General features: G+C 55.0%; 1 protein-coding gene across 1 annotated transcript in view; it reads left to right on the top strand.

Moving 5' to 3' along the window:
- LOC111158747 (insulin like growth factor 2 receptor) overlaps positions 1-17,807 on the top strand; it is a 96,327-nt gene that overhangs the window by 56,974 nt on the left and 21,546 nt on the right. Inside the window, exons 18-34 of the mRNA XM_022520990.1 lie at positions 28-196; positions 1,356-1,535; positions 3,799-3,900; positions 5,017-5,118; positions 6,810-7,005; positions 7,799-7,969; positions 8,499-8,642; positions 8,722-8,897; positions 9,156-9,243; positions 9,727-9,942; positions 10,821-10,951; positions 11,206-11,303; positions 13,279-13,415; positions 14,234-14,424; positions 16,019-16,145; positions 16,966-17,085; positions 17,375-17,631. Coding sequence (XP_022376698.1) covers positions 28-196; positions 1,356-1,535; positions 3,799-3,900; positions 5,017-5,118; positions 6,810-7,005; positions 7,799-7,969; positions 8,499-8,642; positions 8,722-8,897; positions 9,156-9,243; positions 9,727-9,942; positions 10,821-10,951; positions 11,206-11,303; positions 13,279-13,415; positions 14,234-14,424; positions 16,019-16,145; positions 16,966-17,085; positions 17,375-17,631 — 2,605 coding nt within the window. The remainder of the gene's footprint in view (positions 1-27; positions 197-1,355; positions 1,536-3,798; positions 3,901-5,016; positions 5,119-6,809; positions 7,006-7,798; positions 7,970-8,498; positions 8,643-8,721; positions 8,898-9,155; positions 9,244-9,726; positions 9,943-10,820; positions 10,952-11,205; positions 11,304-13,278; positions 13,416-14,233; positions 14,425-16,018; positions 16,146-16,965; positions 17,086-17,374; positions 17,632-17,807) is intronic.

Here is a 17,807-nt window from a genome sequence, read left to right as displayed (position 1 = left end):
AGCATGCATTTTGCCTTCACATTTTAGTCTCGCGAAATCTGAGGGCGGTCGTGGAGGAAACTGGTACGCCATGGACAACGCGGGCGAGCACAGCTCGTGGAGGAAATACTACATAAACGTGTGTCGCCCTCTGAACCCGGTGCCGGGCTGTGATCGGTACGCGTCAGTGTGCCAGATGAGGTACAAGAATGAGCAGGTGGGTCTCGCCCTCCCTGCAGAGCACGTGACTTGGCGGGTGGAGGCGGGTATTTTAGAGTGGACCCAGCCCCTGGGACAAAGCCCCCTGAGCTGGAGGAGCACCCCCCACACGTGATCGCGCTCGAGTCGTCGTTCAGATTTAGAACTTCACGAAATGCCTTGGAGCTGGTGGCCTCCGATCACGGCACGGGGTGGAGGACGTTCCGATGCCTGGTCTTGATGGAGCTCACGAGTGTCCTTCAGTCCGTAGCCTTCTGTGAAGAATGGTTTTTGGCTCCAGAGGCTCTTGCTTCCGCTCACGCAGGGGAGCATGGCTCAGGACCGTTGCTGTGGCTGTGGCGGGGCTGTGCGTGCTCCCTTGCTTGGGGCGCCCCCTCCCCGATCCAGCGCGGCGACTGCCACAGCTCTGGGCCCTTTGCCTGTGTTCTTCATGCTCAGGGAATCTTAAAATAAAGATGTACGTGTGCTGCTTTGAAAATAGGGCGTCGTACGTCGGGAACGTACTTTTCCTGGTGCCTGTCATGTGGCAGCTTGGAGCGCGCCCTGGTGGGTAGGAGTGACGTTCCGTGCCGTGTGTGTGCGGGCACACCCGTGTGTGTGCTCTCTGTTGGAGCGATGGCCTCAGAGTACAGTCCGTCCTCGTTGTCCGTGGGTTCTGTGTTTGTGAATCACTGTCTTGCCAGCGCAGGCCTGTGGCCCCAGATCAAAACCTGCAGTGCCCCAGTCCTTTGTGGGTGTGTGTGGAGCGGCCCCAGAGTTCATTCCTGGCGGAGGCGGGGCCAGGTGAAGCTCTTCCTTCTCGAGGCCTGTCCGATCGACGACCGTGGAAGGGGACATGAGGGGCTGTGTGGGGTCTGGGGGCAGGGCTCGAGGCCCACCTTGGATGCCTGTTGGGACGGCCTCAGACCCATCACTCACCAAGTTTATTCTCATAAAATAAAATAGAATGTGCCAGCAGGAGTTCTCAGGGTTTAAGATCATCATCTCTGTGGGATGGTGTCTGTATAGGTACGTGTTTCCCTGGGAGTGACGGGGCGATGTTTGTGGCGACTTCACAGATCACAAGTGCTGTGAATAATAAGAATCAAATGTAGCAGTCGGGAAGAAGCCTTGTTTTCTCTGCGGAGGGAAAACCTAATAGACCCGTTTGTTTGCAGGGCTCCTTTTCTGAGGTGGCATCCATTAGTAACTTGGGGGTCGCAAAGGCAGGCCCTACGGTGGAGGACAGCGGCAGCCTCCTCATAGAGTACGTGAACGGCTCGGCGTGCACCACCAGCGATGGGAGGCTGACCACCTACACCACCAGGATCCATCTCGTCTGTTCCAGGGGCAGCCTGGTAAGGCGCGCGTTGCCCGTGACCTTGCTTCCTTCAGGGTCTTCTGTGGCGGAGTGCCAGTCTATGTGTGTCTTCTGGAGATGAAGGGGTCTGGGGTGGTGGTTCCTCTCAGGGTTTTGTGTGGACGCTATCCTGTCCCTTAGTTCTTATCAGCTGGTGATGGGGGATCCTGACGGCAAAACAGGTCTTAGGGACATTCATAGACAAGGAAGCTGGGGTCAGTGCCGCTCAGGGCCACAGATGAACAGTGAGGGTTATGTGTGTAATTTGTGGGCAAATCAAGGATAAAAAATGAAGGCCAGGAAATAGAGAAAGTTACAGAGATTGCTTCTGGCCCTGAGTTCCTCAGCCAGGGAAGAACAGAAGAAAAAATCCCACAAATAAAACTGCTCTGGGGGTCATTGTATGGTCGCAATAGTTTTCCTTAAAAAAAAAAAAAAAAAAGTCAGTAAAATGTATATATAACATAAAATGTACCATTTAAGCCTTTTTTAGGCGTTCAGTACAATGGCATGAAATACCTTCATGGTGTTATGCCCCATCCCTGGCTCTCATGCTCAGAACTTGGCTGTCACAAACCCAGTCGCTTTTTAACCTGGAGTTTCACATTTATATCTGGGTCATGTGTTTTTTTAATAATTGCCAGACTCTTAGATGAATGCAGAGTGTAGATAGTGGAATTCACATTAATTATCAAATAAGTTATTTAAAAGGGTCAGGTACGCGTGCTGAGTCCTCTGGCTTCATCGAAGGAAGAGCACAGTGTATCCAGTGCCGGCAGTTCCGTGGACTTTGTCCCCCACATTCCAGGTGCCTTGCAGATCCTGAGGTCTCTGTGTCATTTGCAAACACACGATTTTTTCCAGGAGATGATTTCTTTAGAGGTCAAGAAGGGGTCTCTGATGAGGGGATGAAGTTATTAGCTGGGTGAGTGTGGCCGGTGTTGTGCAGGAGAGGTGTTCCATGACCGAACAGTAAACACATCCCGTGATTAGCCTGGGGTTGGGTTTGCTGCCTTCTTCCTCAGTCTCAGGAAGGGTTCCCAGCTGCCCTGCCCAGCCCTTGCCGTCCTCTGGGCATGTCTGTGACCCCTCCTTAGAGCCTTGCCTGCCTCCCCTTTCCCACTGTGGTTTCTCGTTGCCGTGGACATACTGGACTGTTCCAGGTGGTTTTCCGGGGTCCTCAGTTTTCCAGCTTTCCTGTGACACCTTATGTGGACTGTGTTGTGTTTTCAGAGTGGCCTCCCATAGTCACTGTATCTCCGAGGGCCTGTGTGGGGCTGGCCATGCCCCATGCAGCCAGAGACTGTGAGCAGGGGTCACGTCTGCAGGGTTCCGCAAGCCACGGGACTTTGAGAACTTTCACGGCTAAAGCAGTTCCTTTTCACAGACACACCGTGGGGCAGTAGGGACTGATGTGCTTCTGTTTTACTGGGATGGGTGTCGAGGCCAAGAGGGTGGGGGACTTCCAGGTCCAAGGGTGCTCGGTGGGCAAGGTGTGGGCTCCCCATCAGGTGGCCGCCATTTCCTTCTCCTGCGAGCCTGGGCGGGTGTCCTGACTCCCTGGGTCCCCGTGTTCTCGTTTGTGTACACATGGTGGGTGATGACAGAACCGGGTTCCCGGGGTCACGGGGAGGCTCTGTTGAGAAATGCTAACAGAACTCCCAGTGGCGTGATAAACTGTCTCGGCGTGAGCTGATGTTGCTGCAGAACGTGGTCCCGCGCATGTTTGGGGAACTTCTTTCTCCAACACACCCAGAAAAGTGCACAGAGTGTACGTGACACGGACAGCTGGGAGCACGCTCACACTGAGCTGGGAGCAGCTGCATGGAGCATGGGCGCCCCTTCCAGTCACTTCTCTGCCCCTGCGCTGGCCTCTGACCCCCCAGGTCACTTCTCCCCAGTTTTCGGCTTATGTAGGTGAACTCTCTGTGCCTGGCTTCTCACGTTGCATGTTCTTAGCATAGAGCGTTTCTCAGAAGCACGGGCTTAAACTCAACACTTGGACATTGGTTGTGCCGTTTACTGCCCCATGACCTCAGGTGAATTTCGTGACATCCAAGCCTGAGGGGTGCCATCTTTTTAGTAGGAATAATGAGGACATTCCATCGTAACTAGCTAGTGCACACAGGTGGCTGGCCGATCACGGACACACAGTTAAACGTTCAGTAGGGTCTGGCTGGTTTCATATATGAGGCCGCTGCTGTCTTGGGGAGATTGAGCTGTTCTGTTGTGCTGACTGTTCCCTGGGTTTACTCTTCCAGAATCCTCACCCCATATTTTCCCTCAGTTGGGAGTGTGTGGTCAGTTTCCTGTGGAACACAGAGGCCGCCTGTCCTATCCAAATAACGACGGACACAGACCAGGTACGGGTGCGGTCATGGGGTGTCTCGGTGAGCCGGCTCTGAACCTTCCCAACCGGGTGTCCCAGCTCTGCGCTCACCCCTTCCCTCGTGCTTCCAGATCTGTTAGTGGCACCCCTGTTTCCTGCGTGTTGACAGCAGACCTCTGGGAGTCCTGTTGCGTGGCTCTTCCCCACCCTGGCTCGCAGATGCTGGGCTAAGAACCAGACCCTCAGCCTTACTCCCCGCTGACTGCAGACTCCTGCCCTTTGCTCCATTCCCTTGTCCCATTTGTGTTGCGGTGGCATCCCCTGCGGGCTCTGAGGGTTCGCTGCCGCCGCCGAGGAGTGAGTGGTGAGCACATCGCTTTAAGATCTCACACGTACCAGTGCTCCGTCATCTACAGGACCTGGCCCGTCTGTTTCGGTGTGATGCTCAGCGTTCTAAAACTCCAACCCCAGCCCCGTTACTGCCATTTCTTCTGTGTGTCTGTTGCCATCCTGGCGTATCCTGCTCTTGGGTGTGGCCTGTGCCCGTGCCCTCCTGTGGGGCCTGGCAGCTGGCCGTGCTGTGATGTGCTCTGTGACTCTGAAGGGAGACTTGTGGTTCCCACAGCCCTGGCTGTTTTCTCTGTGGGGGGACTTCTTTCTCTCCCTCCACCTTCAGAATCTCTGCTTTAGCAGCAGAACCCAGGCTCACCTGAACGGCTGTTCCCAGCCAGGGTCGTGGGCTGGTGGAGCCTGCGGAGGGCGGGGAGGGCAGGGTGCCGCACTCTGTCCTCGGCCACACGTACCGCGGCTGGGGCTGCCGCTCCTTTCCCCGCATCTGGTGGACTGCGCAGGAAACAGACAAGGGGGAGGGGAAGGCTTACAATGTCTCTTAGAAGAGAAGGGACCTGAGGACCTTGTCGTGCCTCCCATCACCATTGCCTTTAAGTGAATAAGTGAGGTGGAAAACAGAACACTTAAACCAACTTTAAGATTTTTTGCTTGTTTTTGTTCTTAATCAGTCATGCCCGCTGTCTGCTGGGGGTTTGAGGTCAGTGAGAAGCCTGTGTTCTGTGAGGTCCGTGCGCGCAGGCTTTGGAGGTACGCTGTGTCATCTGAGTTCCTGTGTCTCTTTCCCCCGTTGCTCCTGCAGGCCTGTTCCATAAGGGACCCGAACAGTGGCTTTGTGTTCGATCTTAACCCGCTGAACACTTCCCAAGGATACGTGGTCTCAGGAATTGGGAAGACTTTTGTGGTAAGAGTTATGTGATGAATTTCCAGTTTGCTTTGAAACAAGGCAGAATGCACTGAAGTCACCCGCAGCTGGGGTGGCTGGTGGCCGGTGTCTTTAGGAATGGCACAGCGATGGCAGCTCTCACCCAGGAGGAGCGAAAAATCCAAATTCAAGGGGAAAGGGAGGAACAACTCAGTCCCATCCTGCTGTAGTGCTGATGTGAGGGTGCCATTTTTCCAAAAATAAATTATTCCTGATCTGTTGCTGTGTGTCTGGAGCCGTGGCTTTGGGCCAGCAGTGTCAGAGTCACCGGGAGTTTGTTAGAAATACGGATTTTTGTGCGGTGGGTCCATCCATTTGTTTTAACCATCCCCCAGGTGATTCCGATGCCCCCTGGAGTCTGAGAACCACCAGTCGAGAGGAAGTGGTAGTTACCTGATCCTAGAAAAGAGAGATGACCCAGGTGGCTATGTTCTAGAATCTTCTGACAGCACTTCTTTCATTGATAGGCCTGGCGGAAGGAGAGAATAACCTTCGAAAACACGAAGTTGGGATAAGAACGTTTTTTGTCAATGTGATACCGAGGTGGGGGTACACCTCACGCAGGAGAGCTTACAGCTTGTTTGGCTGCCCTGCAGAGCGCTGCACAGCGTTGCCCTCAGCAGTTCTTTGGCAGGTCCTCCACCTACCCCCAACTCCCAAATCGTTCAGGCAGTTCGGTTTACAATAGGTGAGAGCGCACGTGCCCACACGTGAGAGTGAGAGGCAGGCAGGCAGACAAGAACGTTGGTGACCCATGTAGAGGACGTGCTGGAAGGTACTCTGCCTCATAAAGAATGTGCTAGAAGCAGGCCAGCCAGGCTCTGCCTGTGGCTGCTGGCAGGGGCGTCAGGAGGTGGCAGGTGTGTTGAGGTTCCTGGGCAACAGCACAGCCTGCTGCCATCTACTTAGGACAACACGGCCTTCCAGCCGGCTCCCTGGCTTTGTGCCCTCGTCCCCTGGGCCTGCTGGGCTCCGCTGCCCCCAGGTCCCCCTGGGGCCCTCCCTCGCTGCTGAAGCTGCTGAGGGAGACATCTGCCCGGGGCCTGCACCCTCAGTCGGAGGGGCCTCAGGTGCAGGCAGCCAGAAGCCAGTGCCCACGGCTCAGCAGGGCAGGCCCGGGCTTCTCTCAGCCCTGATGCGCATTCACAGACGAGACCTTGAAAGAAGGAAAGGGAACCCACCCCAGCATTTTGTCCCCGAGCCTACCCGGTGGCTGAGCCCCTAACTGGCCATTTCCGGAGTAGGGGGCTTCAGTTTTTAAGAAAAGTGCTTTCAGCGTGTGACCTCGATGGTGGACATGCCATCCGCGAGCGCTTAGCGGAAGCGGAGGAGCCGCCCTGTGTCTTCCTGCCACAGAGCATGTCCTGCCTCGCTGTCCGGACAACGCGCTGTCCGCATTCTGTCCCCTGCGATGAGCCTCTTGCCTTCATGGACGTGGTGCTGTGTCCGTAAACGTGCTGCGCGTTCCTCTGAAGCAGCTCACGGGCATTGTCACTGGACTTCAGATGTTGCCTTTCGTGCGAGCTTCAGGGCTTAGCGGCCTGAGCGTGTGGTTGGCGACTTGAGCACCGTCTGGGTCACGGGACGGCGTTTGAGTTGCTGGGGCTCTTGCTGGTGGCGAGTTACGTGGCCCGAGTTAACGTGCGTGGTTCTCGCTGTCTGGCCCCCAGTTTAACGTGTGTGGTACGATGCCCGTGTGCGGGACCTTCGATGGAAAACCAGCCTCTGGCTGTGAGGCAGAGACTGAGACAGAGGGTCTCAAGAATCTGAAGCCAGAAAGGCCAGTTGGACTGGAGAAAAGCCTGCAGCTGTCCACGGAGGGCTTTATAACCCTGACCTACAAAGGGCCGCTTTCCCCCGCCACAGGTGAGCTCTGGACCATTTGTGGTGCAGCTCTTGGGTGTCCCGGGGTCTTCGTGACTGGGAACCTTCTGGGCATGTACTGAGAGCCACCTGCTGTCCTGCCCCCCACCTCCCGCCTCTGGGCCGTGGCCCCACACTCCCGAATCGACCTGTGTGCTCTGCCAGGCCCCAACGTGCGGCCCTTTCACGAGCGGGGTTGTGCTGTTGGCTCTCCTTCCTCCTGCCCCATCCCCAGCCTCCCCACAGCCAGTCCCTCAGGTGGTTCCTGGACGTAAAGCTTTACGATCTCTGGCTTGCTACTAAACCTCTTTGCTTCAGTTCCCTCCCGGACCGAGTGGGGGTGATGGCGTCACCTGCCGTCCCCGTGGACTGCTGTGGCTCCTTCCGTGGCCTGCTGCCATCCTGGCCACAGGAGCCCTTCAGTGGCCCCCGCCCCCCGCCCGCAACCTCCCCAGTATTCCGTGTTCAGAAACAGGTCTTCGTTCACTCCTGTGTACTAGGAACTCAGTATTGTCCGGGAATCGATGACATCAGCTCATTGCTGCGGTTCCCTGTTTTCTGGAATATCAGGACAGAGGACGTTATGTTCACCCCATGAGCCCATGGTTGTGTGGATCGCTATTGCAGTGAGAGTGGCTACTCAGTAGTTCATGTCAGGCCTGGGGAAGCAGACCAGCATGGTGGTGTCGTCATTTTAAAGGGGGGCTGTGAGGTTTGTTCCCAGTGGCCGCTGCTGCTCTGGGATGAATCGTGATGGCTGCTCTGTTTCTTAAAGTCTGGCCTCTTCGTTCCCCAGGGACCGCTGATACCTTTATCATCCGCTTCGTTTGCAACGACGATGTTTACCCAGGGAACCCCACATTCCTGCATCAGGACATTGACTCTGGCCGGGGGATCCGAAACACTTTCTTTGAGTTTGAGACTGCACTGGCCTGCGTCCCTTCTCCTGTGGATTGCCAGGTCACAGGTAAGACTGAGAGGACCTGGCTTAGGAGCCTGGTCGAGGGCGTGCGTGTGTGTGTCTGTCTACATGCACGTGTAAGCGTGTGGTAGTGTGTGGCTTGTTTGTGTTCTGTGCCTCTTTGATCCTTACGCTTGAGATGTTTCTCTTGAAGGGAATCTGGACTAAGGGTTTTAATCTATATTTTGGGATCAGAAGCTGCTTAAGAACAGACGAAAACTCAGGGGAAAGAAATATTATCAGATCTTATTGGAGGACCTAAAAGAAAGGCTGTGAAGCTGTGTAAGGCACACCCCGGATGCCCAACAGGGTCCCCAGGAGGCCTCAGGCTCTGTACCTCCTGTCAGTGGTCCCCCTTGCGAAGGGCAGCTTAGAGGGGCAGAGTGAGTGTATGTGTCTATAGGAAGACTCTGGGCTTCTTGTGGCTTTCCTGAGTCCTTAGCAACCGGTGTCAATTTCGTGCGTGAGGGGTCTGCGGTCAGGGGTCTTCGGTCAGCGAGAAAGCAGGGCTAGCCTGTGTTTCTGTGTATTTCAGACGATGCTGGGAATGAGTATGACCTGAGTGGCTTAAGCAGAGTCAGGAAGCCCTGGACTGCTGTGGACACCTCGGCTGATGGAAGAAAGAGAACTTTCTATTTGAGTGTTTGCAACCCCCTCCCTTATATTCCTGGGTGCCACGGTGAGTTGAGAGCATCTGACTTGAGTTCCGTCTGCCCTCCTCCCGTCCCCTGCCCCAGACGAGCTCGTGGCTCTTGCAGGCAGCGCAGTGGGGTCCTGCCTGGTGTCAGAAGACAACAGCTGGAACCTGGGCGTGGTGCAGATCAGCCCTCAGGCTGCGGCGAATGGGTCCCTGAGTATCGTCTACGTCAATGGTGACAAGTGCGGGAACCAGCGCTTCTCCACCAGGATCACGCTCGAGTGCGCTCAGACCTCGGTGCGTGAGTGGATGAATGCCAGTGCTTGCCTGTTGGCGCCTCCCTTCTCTCCGTCTTCTCTCTGAGTTCAGAACTGCCCCTGCTTTCCTGGGTTTTAGGCCTTCAGTAGCATTTGGCTAGATTCTTCTCCATGTCCTGCGTGTTTAATAAGTGCTCTGTGTTTTTCCTCGTGGAGATTGAAAGTTGGATGTTAATTGTGGCTATCTTTCTGACTGACTTTAAAACATAAAAACATAAGTTGTTGGTTTCTATTATAGGGATCCCCAACATTTCAGCTTCTGGATGATTGTGAGTATGTGTTTGTCTGGAGAACGGTGGAAGCCTGTCCCGTCATCAGAGTAGAAGGTAAGACCTGGGGCCCAGCTCCCCAATAGTTGTAAATGGCTGAAGTAGCAGAGACTCCAGACAGCATCCTAGGTGCAAAAGCCTGTCGCGTTGGCCACGTGCATGGTCCTGAGATGCTACGTAGCAGAGGGATCATTTCCTACCCGTGGGTTTTGACTCTGGTGCTTGGCTGACTTTGCCAGTGACCTCCTCCTCACCTGCCTGGAGTGATGGTGGGTTATTGCCTTCCTGCGTTTAGGAATCTTAACTTGGGGCTTTGATTGGTTGAGTGGATCTTTACCCTGTGACCTCGGCGTTTCTGGAAGGCTGTGTGATAGGCAGTTTGTACTGTGTGTACAAGCACGGTGAGAAAACGTGGAAATGGCATTTAATGCTTATTTTAAGACAGTAGTCACCTGATTAAACATTGGAAGACGTTTTTTGCCCGACAGTGTGAGTGTCGGTGGGATCACAGTTGCCCTTCATTTCTGTGTGTTCTTGAAGGAGACAACTGTGAGGTGAAGGACCCGAGGCACGGCAACTTGTACGACCTGAAGCCGCTGGCTGTCAACGACACCATCGTGAGCGCGGGCGAGTACACCTATTACTTCCGCGTCTGTGGCACGCTGTCCTCAAAGGTCTGCTCCACTAGCGACAAGTCCAAGGTGATCTCATCGTGTCAGGAGAAGCGGGGACCCGAGGGATTTCAGAAAGTGGCAGGTACCGTGCAGTTTTTGCTGCTCTTGTGCAAGAGAGGAATTACGTATTAAGGTGTTACGCTGCAGGGGGGCCTCTTTCTAGAGTCGGAAGAAAGCTACGTTCTGGTGAAATATTAATGGTGCTTCTGATGTCATTTGATTTTCTTAAGCAGAATGTGTACCGGCAGATGTTGTTAGAGCATCTTATCTATTTGTTCTTAGCAATTGCAGCTGCTGATGCTTTATTTTAACTTGGGGCAGGCTGAAGTAGCTAGTGGTGGGTGTTCTGAGCTGGTACTTTCTAGAGTTGAGTCAGAGGGAGGCATCTAGGACGGGGTTTGGCTCGGAACTTATAGCGCAGGCTGTTGTCCACCATGCTGCCTCAGCAGCTGGGCAAGTGAAGCTGTGTTTAAGAACGTTTCAAGATTGTATTGTAGAAAGAGCGAGAGAGCTCGTGGGCACAAGGTGGGGGGAGGGGCAGAGGGAGAGGAGCTCAGGCAGACTCTTCCTTGAGCACGGGTTCGATCCCGCGGCCCTGAGATCACGACCTGAGCCGAAACCAGGAGTCGGATGCTTAACTGAGCCACCCGGGTGCCCCTAAGTTTAAGAACTTTGAAAAAGAAGTAGCTGGTGTGACAAGTGTGTGGGGGAACTCGTAGGGGCCACCTCTCAGGTGACGAGGCTGGGGAGTGGTTGCCGCTCGTCGTTCCCACCATGAGTCTGTAACGTGGTAACCTGGGGCGAGAGGAGGCCTGCGGTACAGCGCGGCCGGGAGCAGGTTCCAGCACCCGGGGCCAGGCGTGCCTGCTCTTCTAGCCCTTTGCCCAGGGGATGTGACGGGTCTGCTAGGGCAGGCATGGTGGTGCCAGTCCTGGTTTTGATCCTGTTCTCTCTGAGCAGGTCTCCTCACTCAGAAGCTGACGTATGAGAATGGCTTGTTGAAGATGAACTACACTGGGGGGGACACTTGCCATAAGGTGTACCAGCGCTCCACAACCATCTTCTTCTACTGTGACCGGAGCACCCAGAGGGTGAGTGGACTCCCAGCTGCCGGGCAGCCGCCCGGCCAGGTACAGCTTCCCCACGCTCCCGGCCCTCGGTCCGCTCTGGAGTTTCAGACTCCCCCGGGTAGCTGAGTTTAGATGCCTCAGTTACAGAAGGTGCGTCGGAACCCTGGTCAGCTTGTGTGGCCCTTCGTGACCACCCTTTCCCGTGTTCGCTCCCGAGATCCGAAGTGTGAGGAGCGAACTGGAGCGCCCCCTCTGACACGTCTCTCCCCTTTCAGCCGGTGTTTCTCAGGGAGACTTCAGACTGCTCCTACCTGTTCGAGTGGCGGACGCAGTACGCCTGTGCCCCTTTCGACCTGACCGAGTGCTCCTTCAAGTGAGTGGACTCATCTGTTGACTCTTCCGCACGTCGGAGGAACTTGGGCCAGCTTTGGTGTTTCGGGGGACAGGAGGTTAGCTTAGGTGGTTTCTCTAAGCCTTCGTCCCTTCCTAGTCAGATGAACACTGGGACTAGGTGAACTTCCAAATCCTTCACAGCTTCGGGTCAGGGATTATTTTGGGTTAAGAACCACACCGGGAGGTGATTGCAGTTGGGACAGAAAACCTCGTGTGATTCCCAGGTGTAAGTGCAGTGGAGTGACCAGGACATCACCTGGCCTCCGCTCCACCCTCGCACGCTGCTTGTGTCTGGGGGCACAACAGTGAAGAAGGTGTGGAGAGGATGAGGAGCTGGGTGGTGTGGGAGATGCGGCCCCCAGACATAGGTTTTCAGGGGCAGTCGGTGGCTCTTTTGGTCTCGGGTCACCTGTGGTTCCTGGAATTGGGTGGTTTTGGGTGTTCTTGAGGTAAGAGAGAGGGCTTTATGGTGTATGACTCCCAACAAGAGTTGTCTTTGGAACTGTCACAAAATAGGCACGTTGTATCCCATCCCTGGAGGTTTTGTCTGTGGTTCTGAGCGGTTAAGGGACATGCTGCCTCTTCTGCTGTGTGATGACCTGAAAGGGATCGCAGGGGTGTCACATTCAGTCCTGGGGAAAGTAGAGTCACTTCCGTGTTTTCCTTCCTTCCTGTTCTGTTTGGTTGCGTTCTTTTTGTTTAGGTAAAGTAATTATTCTTTGGGTTTCAGTAACGTATGGTAAAGCGCACATTCGGGAATCTGTATTTAGTGACGTTGGATCGTCATTTGTTTTGAGATGTTTCTTTTTCCAACAAAATGCCTCGTCAGCATTTCCTTGTGAAACCAATTCATTTCTCATTTCTAGCGGGCATGAACGACCTCCGGGTGGATAGCCCTGATTGGTTTAGCCATTCTTACTGCCCTTTGAGGCTGTCTTCCGTTTTCTGAGATTTGTGTACAAAGAGTCTTTTTTTATATTTTTGTACATAAAGCTTTTCCTATCATGTTTTTTATGCTCCATTTTTAAAAGAATTAATGAAGTCAAAAATGCAATAATCAGAACGGAAGCTTACACATGCACATTGTAATAAATTCATGGAAGTACAAAAATGTATACAGTGAGGTCACCTGGTCGGTAAGTTTTTCTCTGACCACGCCATCTAAAATCTCAACCTCCCCACAACCACCCAGCCCCAGACTTTTTTCCTCTTCAGCTTTAATTGCCCTCTGACATACTCTATACTAAAAAAACTTGTATCCTGTTTCTCCTGGTAATTTCTGTGAATTGCATAAGATGGGTGATTTGTATCTTTTTGGGTCAATATAACACCCTCAGCTTAGCACATATGTTTTGAACCAGTGGGTGCTTTCTGGCCTCCTCTTCCTGCTGGGACCTCGTGGGGTGGCGTCTGTGATTGCGCCTCTGCTCCAGCTGGGCCTGGCGCCCCCGGGGACAGACGCTTGTCTTGCTCCCCGTTAACACTGCGCCTGTTGTGGGGTTGGCTCTGAGGAACGGTTGTGTGTAGGGTGTGTACAGTAGTGAACTTCAGCCCGAGCAGACAGTCCGCACCAGTGCACCTGCACTCCTGTGGCTGCAGTTGCCTTGGGGCTGGATGGCAGGTGGCTGCTGCTGAGAGTGCTCTGAGCTGGGAGCGCTCTGTGGGGTACGCTGTTCGCCCTGAGCGCAGGGAGTGCTTCCTTTGCAGGCTTCATCTTTGCCCTTCTTTGGATTAATACACGACTTTGCTGAGCCGAGTTGTGAAGTTTCCTGAGCTCAGGTTCTGATTCTGACGGAAGGTGGTGGGCAAGGTCCAGTCTGAAGTTCTGTCCCTGGGCGGGACCTGAGGCCCAGGATGTCAGGCCCAGCCTGCACCTCAAATATCGAGCCTTTCCAGTGCTTGGTGTCCACCCGGAGTACCCGGTGAGCCTAACCGCAGTGTTCTCTTCCCTCCAGAGACGGGGCTGGTAACACCTTCGACCTCTCATCCCTGGCAAGGTACAGTGACAACTGGGAAGCCGTCACAAGGACAGGAGCCACTGAGCACTACCTCATCAACGTTTGCAAGTCTCTGTCTCCTCAGGCTGGCTCCGGTGAGAGAGGACTCCTGGTGGGCAGATGGCTTGTGGCCACACTGGGGGCAGATCGAGCAAGAACAGGGTTCTGTGAAGGCGCTTTGGCCACGAGGTGACAGGAGGAAGTAATTATTTAAGGGTCTCAGAACTGATCCCTGGATGGTCTAGCAGAAGTCCTTGTTGGGGGGAAAAAAAGAAAGTCCTTGTTGAAGGCTCTGCTGGGAACATAGTAATGTTGTTTGAGCATGAGTTGGAGGCGGGTGGTGGGAATCATGGTGGCAGGTGACTCTTAGCAGGGTAGGAGGAGACACAGGGAGTGAAAGAGATTGAGCGTGTGCCTGTGTTTACTGAGAGTGATGTGGGTGGGTGAGCCTTTTCACTTGAGGTAGTGGCCCGCTTCCCCTCACTTTCTGTGAGGCAGATCAGTGGCAGCGTGGTTCCTAATCCATGAGGTGGGACTGGTTTTTTATGCAGGGCAGATAGCACAGACGTTTTAGGGACTGGGAGATCCGCAGAGTTCTCAGTAACTCTTAAAGATGGTCCATGAATGTGGGCCATTTGAAATGTCCGGTTGGCTTATCTAGGTATTTTAGCTTCAACACACTGGGGATTCAGAAATAATTCAGGCTGTGAAATCTTGGATTCTCCCCACACCCCGTGCCTACCCCCTTCTGTCTGAAGTAAAACAGCATTTAACTGAGAAGTCCTGTGGCATCTTTGTCATCTCACGTGGAAGAAGCAGCAGATACCAAGTGTTATCGCACGTCTGATGTTACTTACAGATAAATTGCAGACTGGAAAATCAGCAAAGGTAACGACCGTGTCTCCTCTCACAGAGCCGTGCCCTCCGGAAGCGGCCGCGTGTCTCCTGAGCGGCTCCAAGCCTGTGAACCTCGGCAGGGTGAGCGAGGGGCCACAGTGGAGAGATGGTGCCACCGTTCTGAAATACGTCGATGGCGACCTGTGTCCAGACCAGATTCGGAAGAAGTCAACCACCATCCGCTTCACCTGTAGCGAGAGTCAAGTGGTAAGTGACATAGTTTTTTTAGTCCCCAGTGCGGCAGCTCTGGGCCCGAACGGATCCCAGGGCCCGTGAGATGGCCTGACTTCCCCTGGGGTGTGAGTTGAGGGTGCAGTGCTTGGGGCGCCCTGCTGGACAGTGGGTGACGGCCGTGTTGCCTCAGCCCCGTGGCTCGTGGGCACCTACCTCTCTTTGCTGACTCCTGGGGTGTCTGACTTGGAGTTCTAGTCTCAGAATTAGTGGATTCTCCTTGAAGTTTGGTCCCCGGAAGGCCCCCCACGGCTGTAGAGCAAACTATTTGACAGTGCCCTTTGCCTTTACGGATGCAGCTTGGGAGAAGCCGAAGGTGAGACAAACCGGGTTCAGGGCTGCGCTGTACTTCCTAGCTTGCTTACTTAGCTATGCTGAGCTGTTCACACGTGAGTAACAGGAGCTGTTCCGTCTCGCCAAATCGTCGTGAGTTTAGAGAGAAGACAGAGGGGCTGGGCATCACTGCTGGTGCACGGCTGGGGTGCGGTAAATGGGGGCCGGGCTCATTTCCGTGGTCCATGCCTCTCTCTAAGGGGTTGCTGTGTGTGAAGTTAAGCAGGTGTGGGACTGAATGAATGGTTTCTCTAGACTGTTATTTCCCACAGGAACATCTCCACATGTGAGATGAAGGTGAAGCCCCACGTGCTATTCAAAATTAGGGTTGTAGCTAATTTTTGGAATAAGGTCAAGCTGGACCAGCCCACTCAGTGTTCTAGGATGGAGGGCCCACTGGCTCCAGCTGTGTTTGGCCAGCAGTGGCAGGAGGAGCTCTGGGGTCTGCCCTCTGACAGGAGCAGCAGCTGGGGCTTCCTCCTCGGGGAGCTGTACAGAGGCTTAGCCTAGATGGGAGCCACTGGGGACTGGACTCCTGGGCCCCGATGGACCTTTTCAGCTCCGTAACTGGCAGAGGCTTGTGGCAGAGGAAGAAGGAGTTGATGGACATGTGGGAAGAGACATGAGAGTGGTGTGTGAGGGGCTCTGCTGGTGGGTGGCCCAGGAGGCTGGGCTGCAGGGTGGGCTGTGGCCTCATGGCTAGGCTGCTGCAGGTTTATCTGGAAAGGAGTGTACTCTCTGCATCGGTCTTAGCAGCTCTGTTGTGGACAGGAGGCTTGGGGAAATACAGAGGGGCCTTCGCCAGTGCAAGTGGAGGATGAGTAGAGGAAATGATAAGTTCTCTGGCTGGGGCTCTTGGTTTAGTCTATAATAACGGATTTAGTTCCTTTGCGTTTCAGAGTGTTATCAGCTATGTGCTCCTTCCTGACTCACCAGAGCCTTCGAGCCTGCTTCCTCACCCTGTCCCCTGCCTGCCTTCCCTAGCTGTAGCTGTAGGAGAATCTCCGTGTTCCCCTAAGTGGATTTCTGGCTCTGAGTCTGTCTCACCTTGCGTGTGTGAAGGCCCCAGTGCAATCCCAGGAAGATCTTGACCCTTTGCTTTTCTCAGTCTGCCCTCGGTCCATAAAGACCCTGACCAAAATTCAGTGTGGTGCTGCAGAGAAGCTCTTAACTTGATGTAAGCTGACATGTCGTAGAAATTGTGCCGTGTTGGCAGTGCTCTGTCCTTTGCTTGTAGAACTCCAGGCCCATGTTCATCAGTGCGGTGGAAGACTGCGAGTATACCTTCTCCTGGCCCACACCGGCTGCCTGTCCTGTGAGGAGCAACGTGCACGACAACTGCCAAGTCACCAACCCCGCCACAGGTGAGGGGCGCTGCCAGTCACCAACCCCGCCACACTGACGGATGCCACCAGTCACCAACCTCCCCCCCCCACAGTGAGGGACACTATTAGTCACCACCCGCCCACACACACACACAGTGAGCAACACTGCCAGTCACCCCTCCCAATAGTGAGGGACATTGCCGGTCACCAGTGCCTGATAGCGAGTCATCAGTGCCCATAGTGAGGGACCTAACATGAAGCTGGGGAGCAGGACACCCTTGGGCAGCAGCATTTTGTGCACGTGTGTGCACGTTGGCCACTTGTCTTGGCTCTACCCGGTTGTGTTTACCTGGACTTCTTTGGTGGGGAAGACACTGATCCGCCTCCCGCGAGCCTTGCTGGCTCGAACTCCTGCTTCCGAGGGTGCCGGTCCCAGCAGCTGAGGCTTGCAGAGTTGCCTGGAGTCAGTGTCTGTGTTAACCTTCCAGTGGTCGTGTGGGGGCAGCTGGGAGACTGCGACTGCGTGGCTGTGCAGGGACCCAGCCAGCTGCAGCTGGCAGCCCTTGGCCACGGGAGGGATGCCGTCAGGCCCTCCTGAATCCCACAGTCCTAGTGGCTGCTGTGGCCCAGCCCCAAGGACACTCAGAGGCGCTGTTGCCTGAGGAGAGATGAGCTATCCTATAAACTTGGAGACCGCAGCCTCGTGGTACAGACTAGTGGGCCAGGAGCCTTTTTAAGGCCCGGTCAGTGAACGAGGCAAGTGGGGGACTCCCAGCAGGAGTCACAAGTCCCGAGAGCCAGCGTGGTCCACGTGTGAGCGTGCTGGCATCACCGTGTGTCCTCCTGGCCCCCCTTTCAGGACATCTGTTTGACCTGAGCTCTTTAAGTGGCAGAGCGGGACACACGGCCGCTTACAGTGAGAAGGGGCTCGTGTTCATCAGCGTCTGTGACGACAATGAAAACTGCTCCCCCGGTGTGGGTAAGTGCTTTGGCTTCCTGCCTGTCGCCTGGCTCTCCCAGTCCCAGGGCTGTCCCCAGCCCCCACGTTCCTGTGGCGAAAGAGAGGAGTGGATCTGAAGACCGTTCGCCTTCCCTGCTGTAACACTGCGCATGCCGGGGAGGCACGGGACACGTGATGGAGTAGTAGACGCAGGACGCCTGCGGGAACCACGCTGGGCGCTCAGAGTGACGAGCGTTAGCTCTGGGTTTGCAGACAGCTGGTCGTGGGAGTCCGTGACGTGTTTCCCTCTCCCTCCATGTTCGTGCAGGGGCCTGCTTTGGGCAGACCAGGATCAGTGTGGGCAAGGCGAGCAAGAGGCTGACCTACGTGGACCAGGTCTTACAGCTGGTGTATGAGGGCGGGTCCCCCTGTCCCTCCAAGTCCGGTCTGACCTACAAGAGCGTGATCAGCTTTGTGTGCAGGCCCGAGGTGGGGCCCACCAACAGGCCCATGCTCATCTCTCTGGACAAGCAGACGTGCACACTCTTCTTTTCCTGGCACACGCCTCTGGCCTGCGAGCAGGTGGTGAGTCTGGGGCCCGTGTGATCTCTGAGAAGTGCCTTCCTGATGCCTGGGTACCCACAGCCCAGGTGGGCCCTGCTCCCTCCACCGGCTTTCCTACAGTTCACTGTCCCCCGCCGCTCCCCTCCGGAGGGCAGCCCGCGCCGCTCAGCCGCCCGCGGTGGTCCCAGCAATGAGAA

This window comes from Enhydra lutris, unplaced genomic scaffold, assembly GCF_002288905.1.
Source record: "Enhydra lutris kenyoni isolate GAN:26980312 unplaced genomic scaffold, ASM228890v2 scaffoldscaffold62, whole genome shotgun sequence".
NCBI classification, from domain to species: Eukaryota; Metazoa; Chordata; class Mammalia; order Carnivora; family Mustelidae; genus Enhydra; species Enhydra lutris.
The sequence above is the reverse complement of the archived record's forward strand: the minus strand, read 5'-3'. Positions and strand labels throughout refer to the sequence as shown.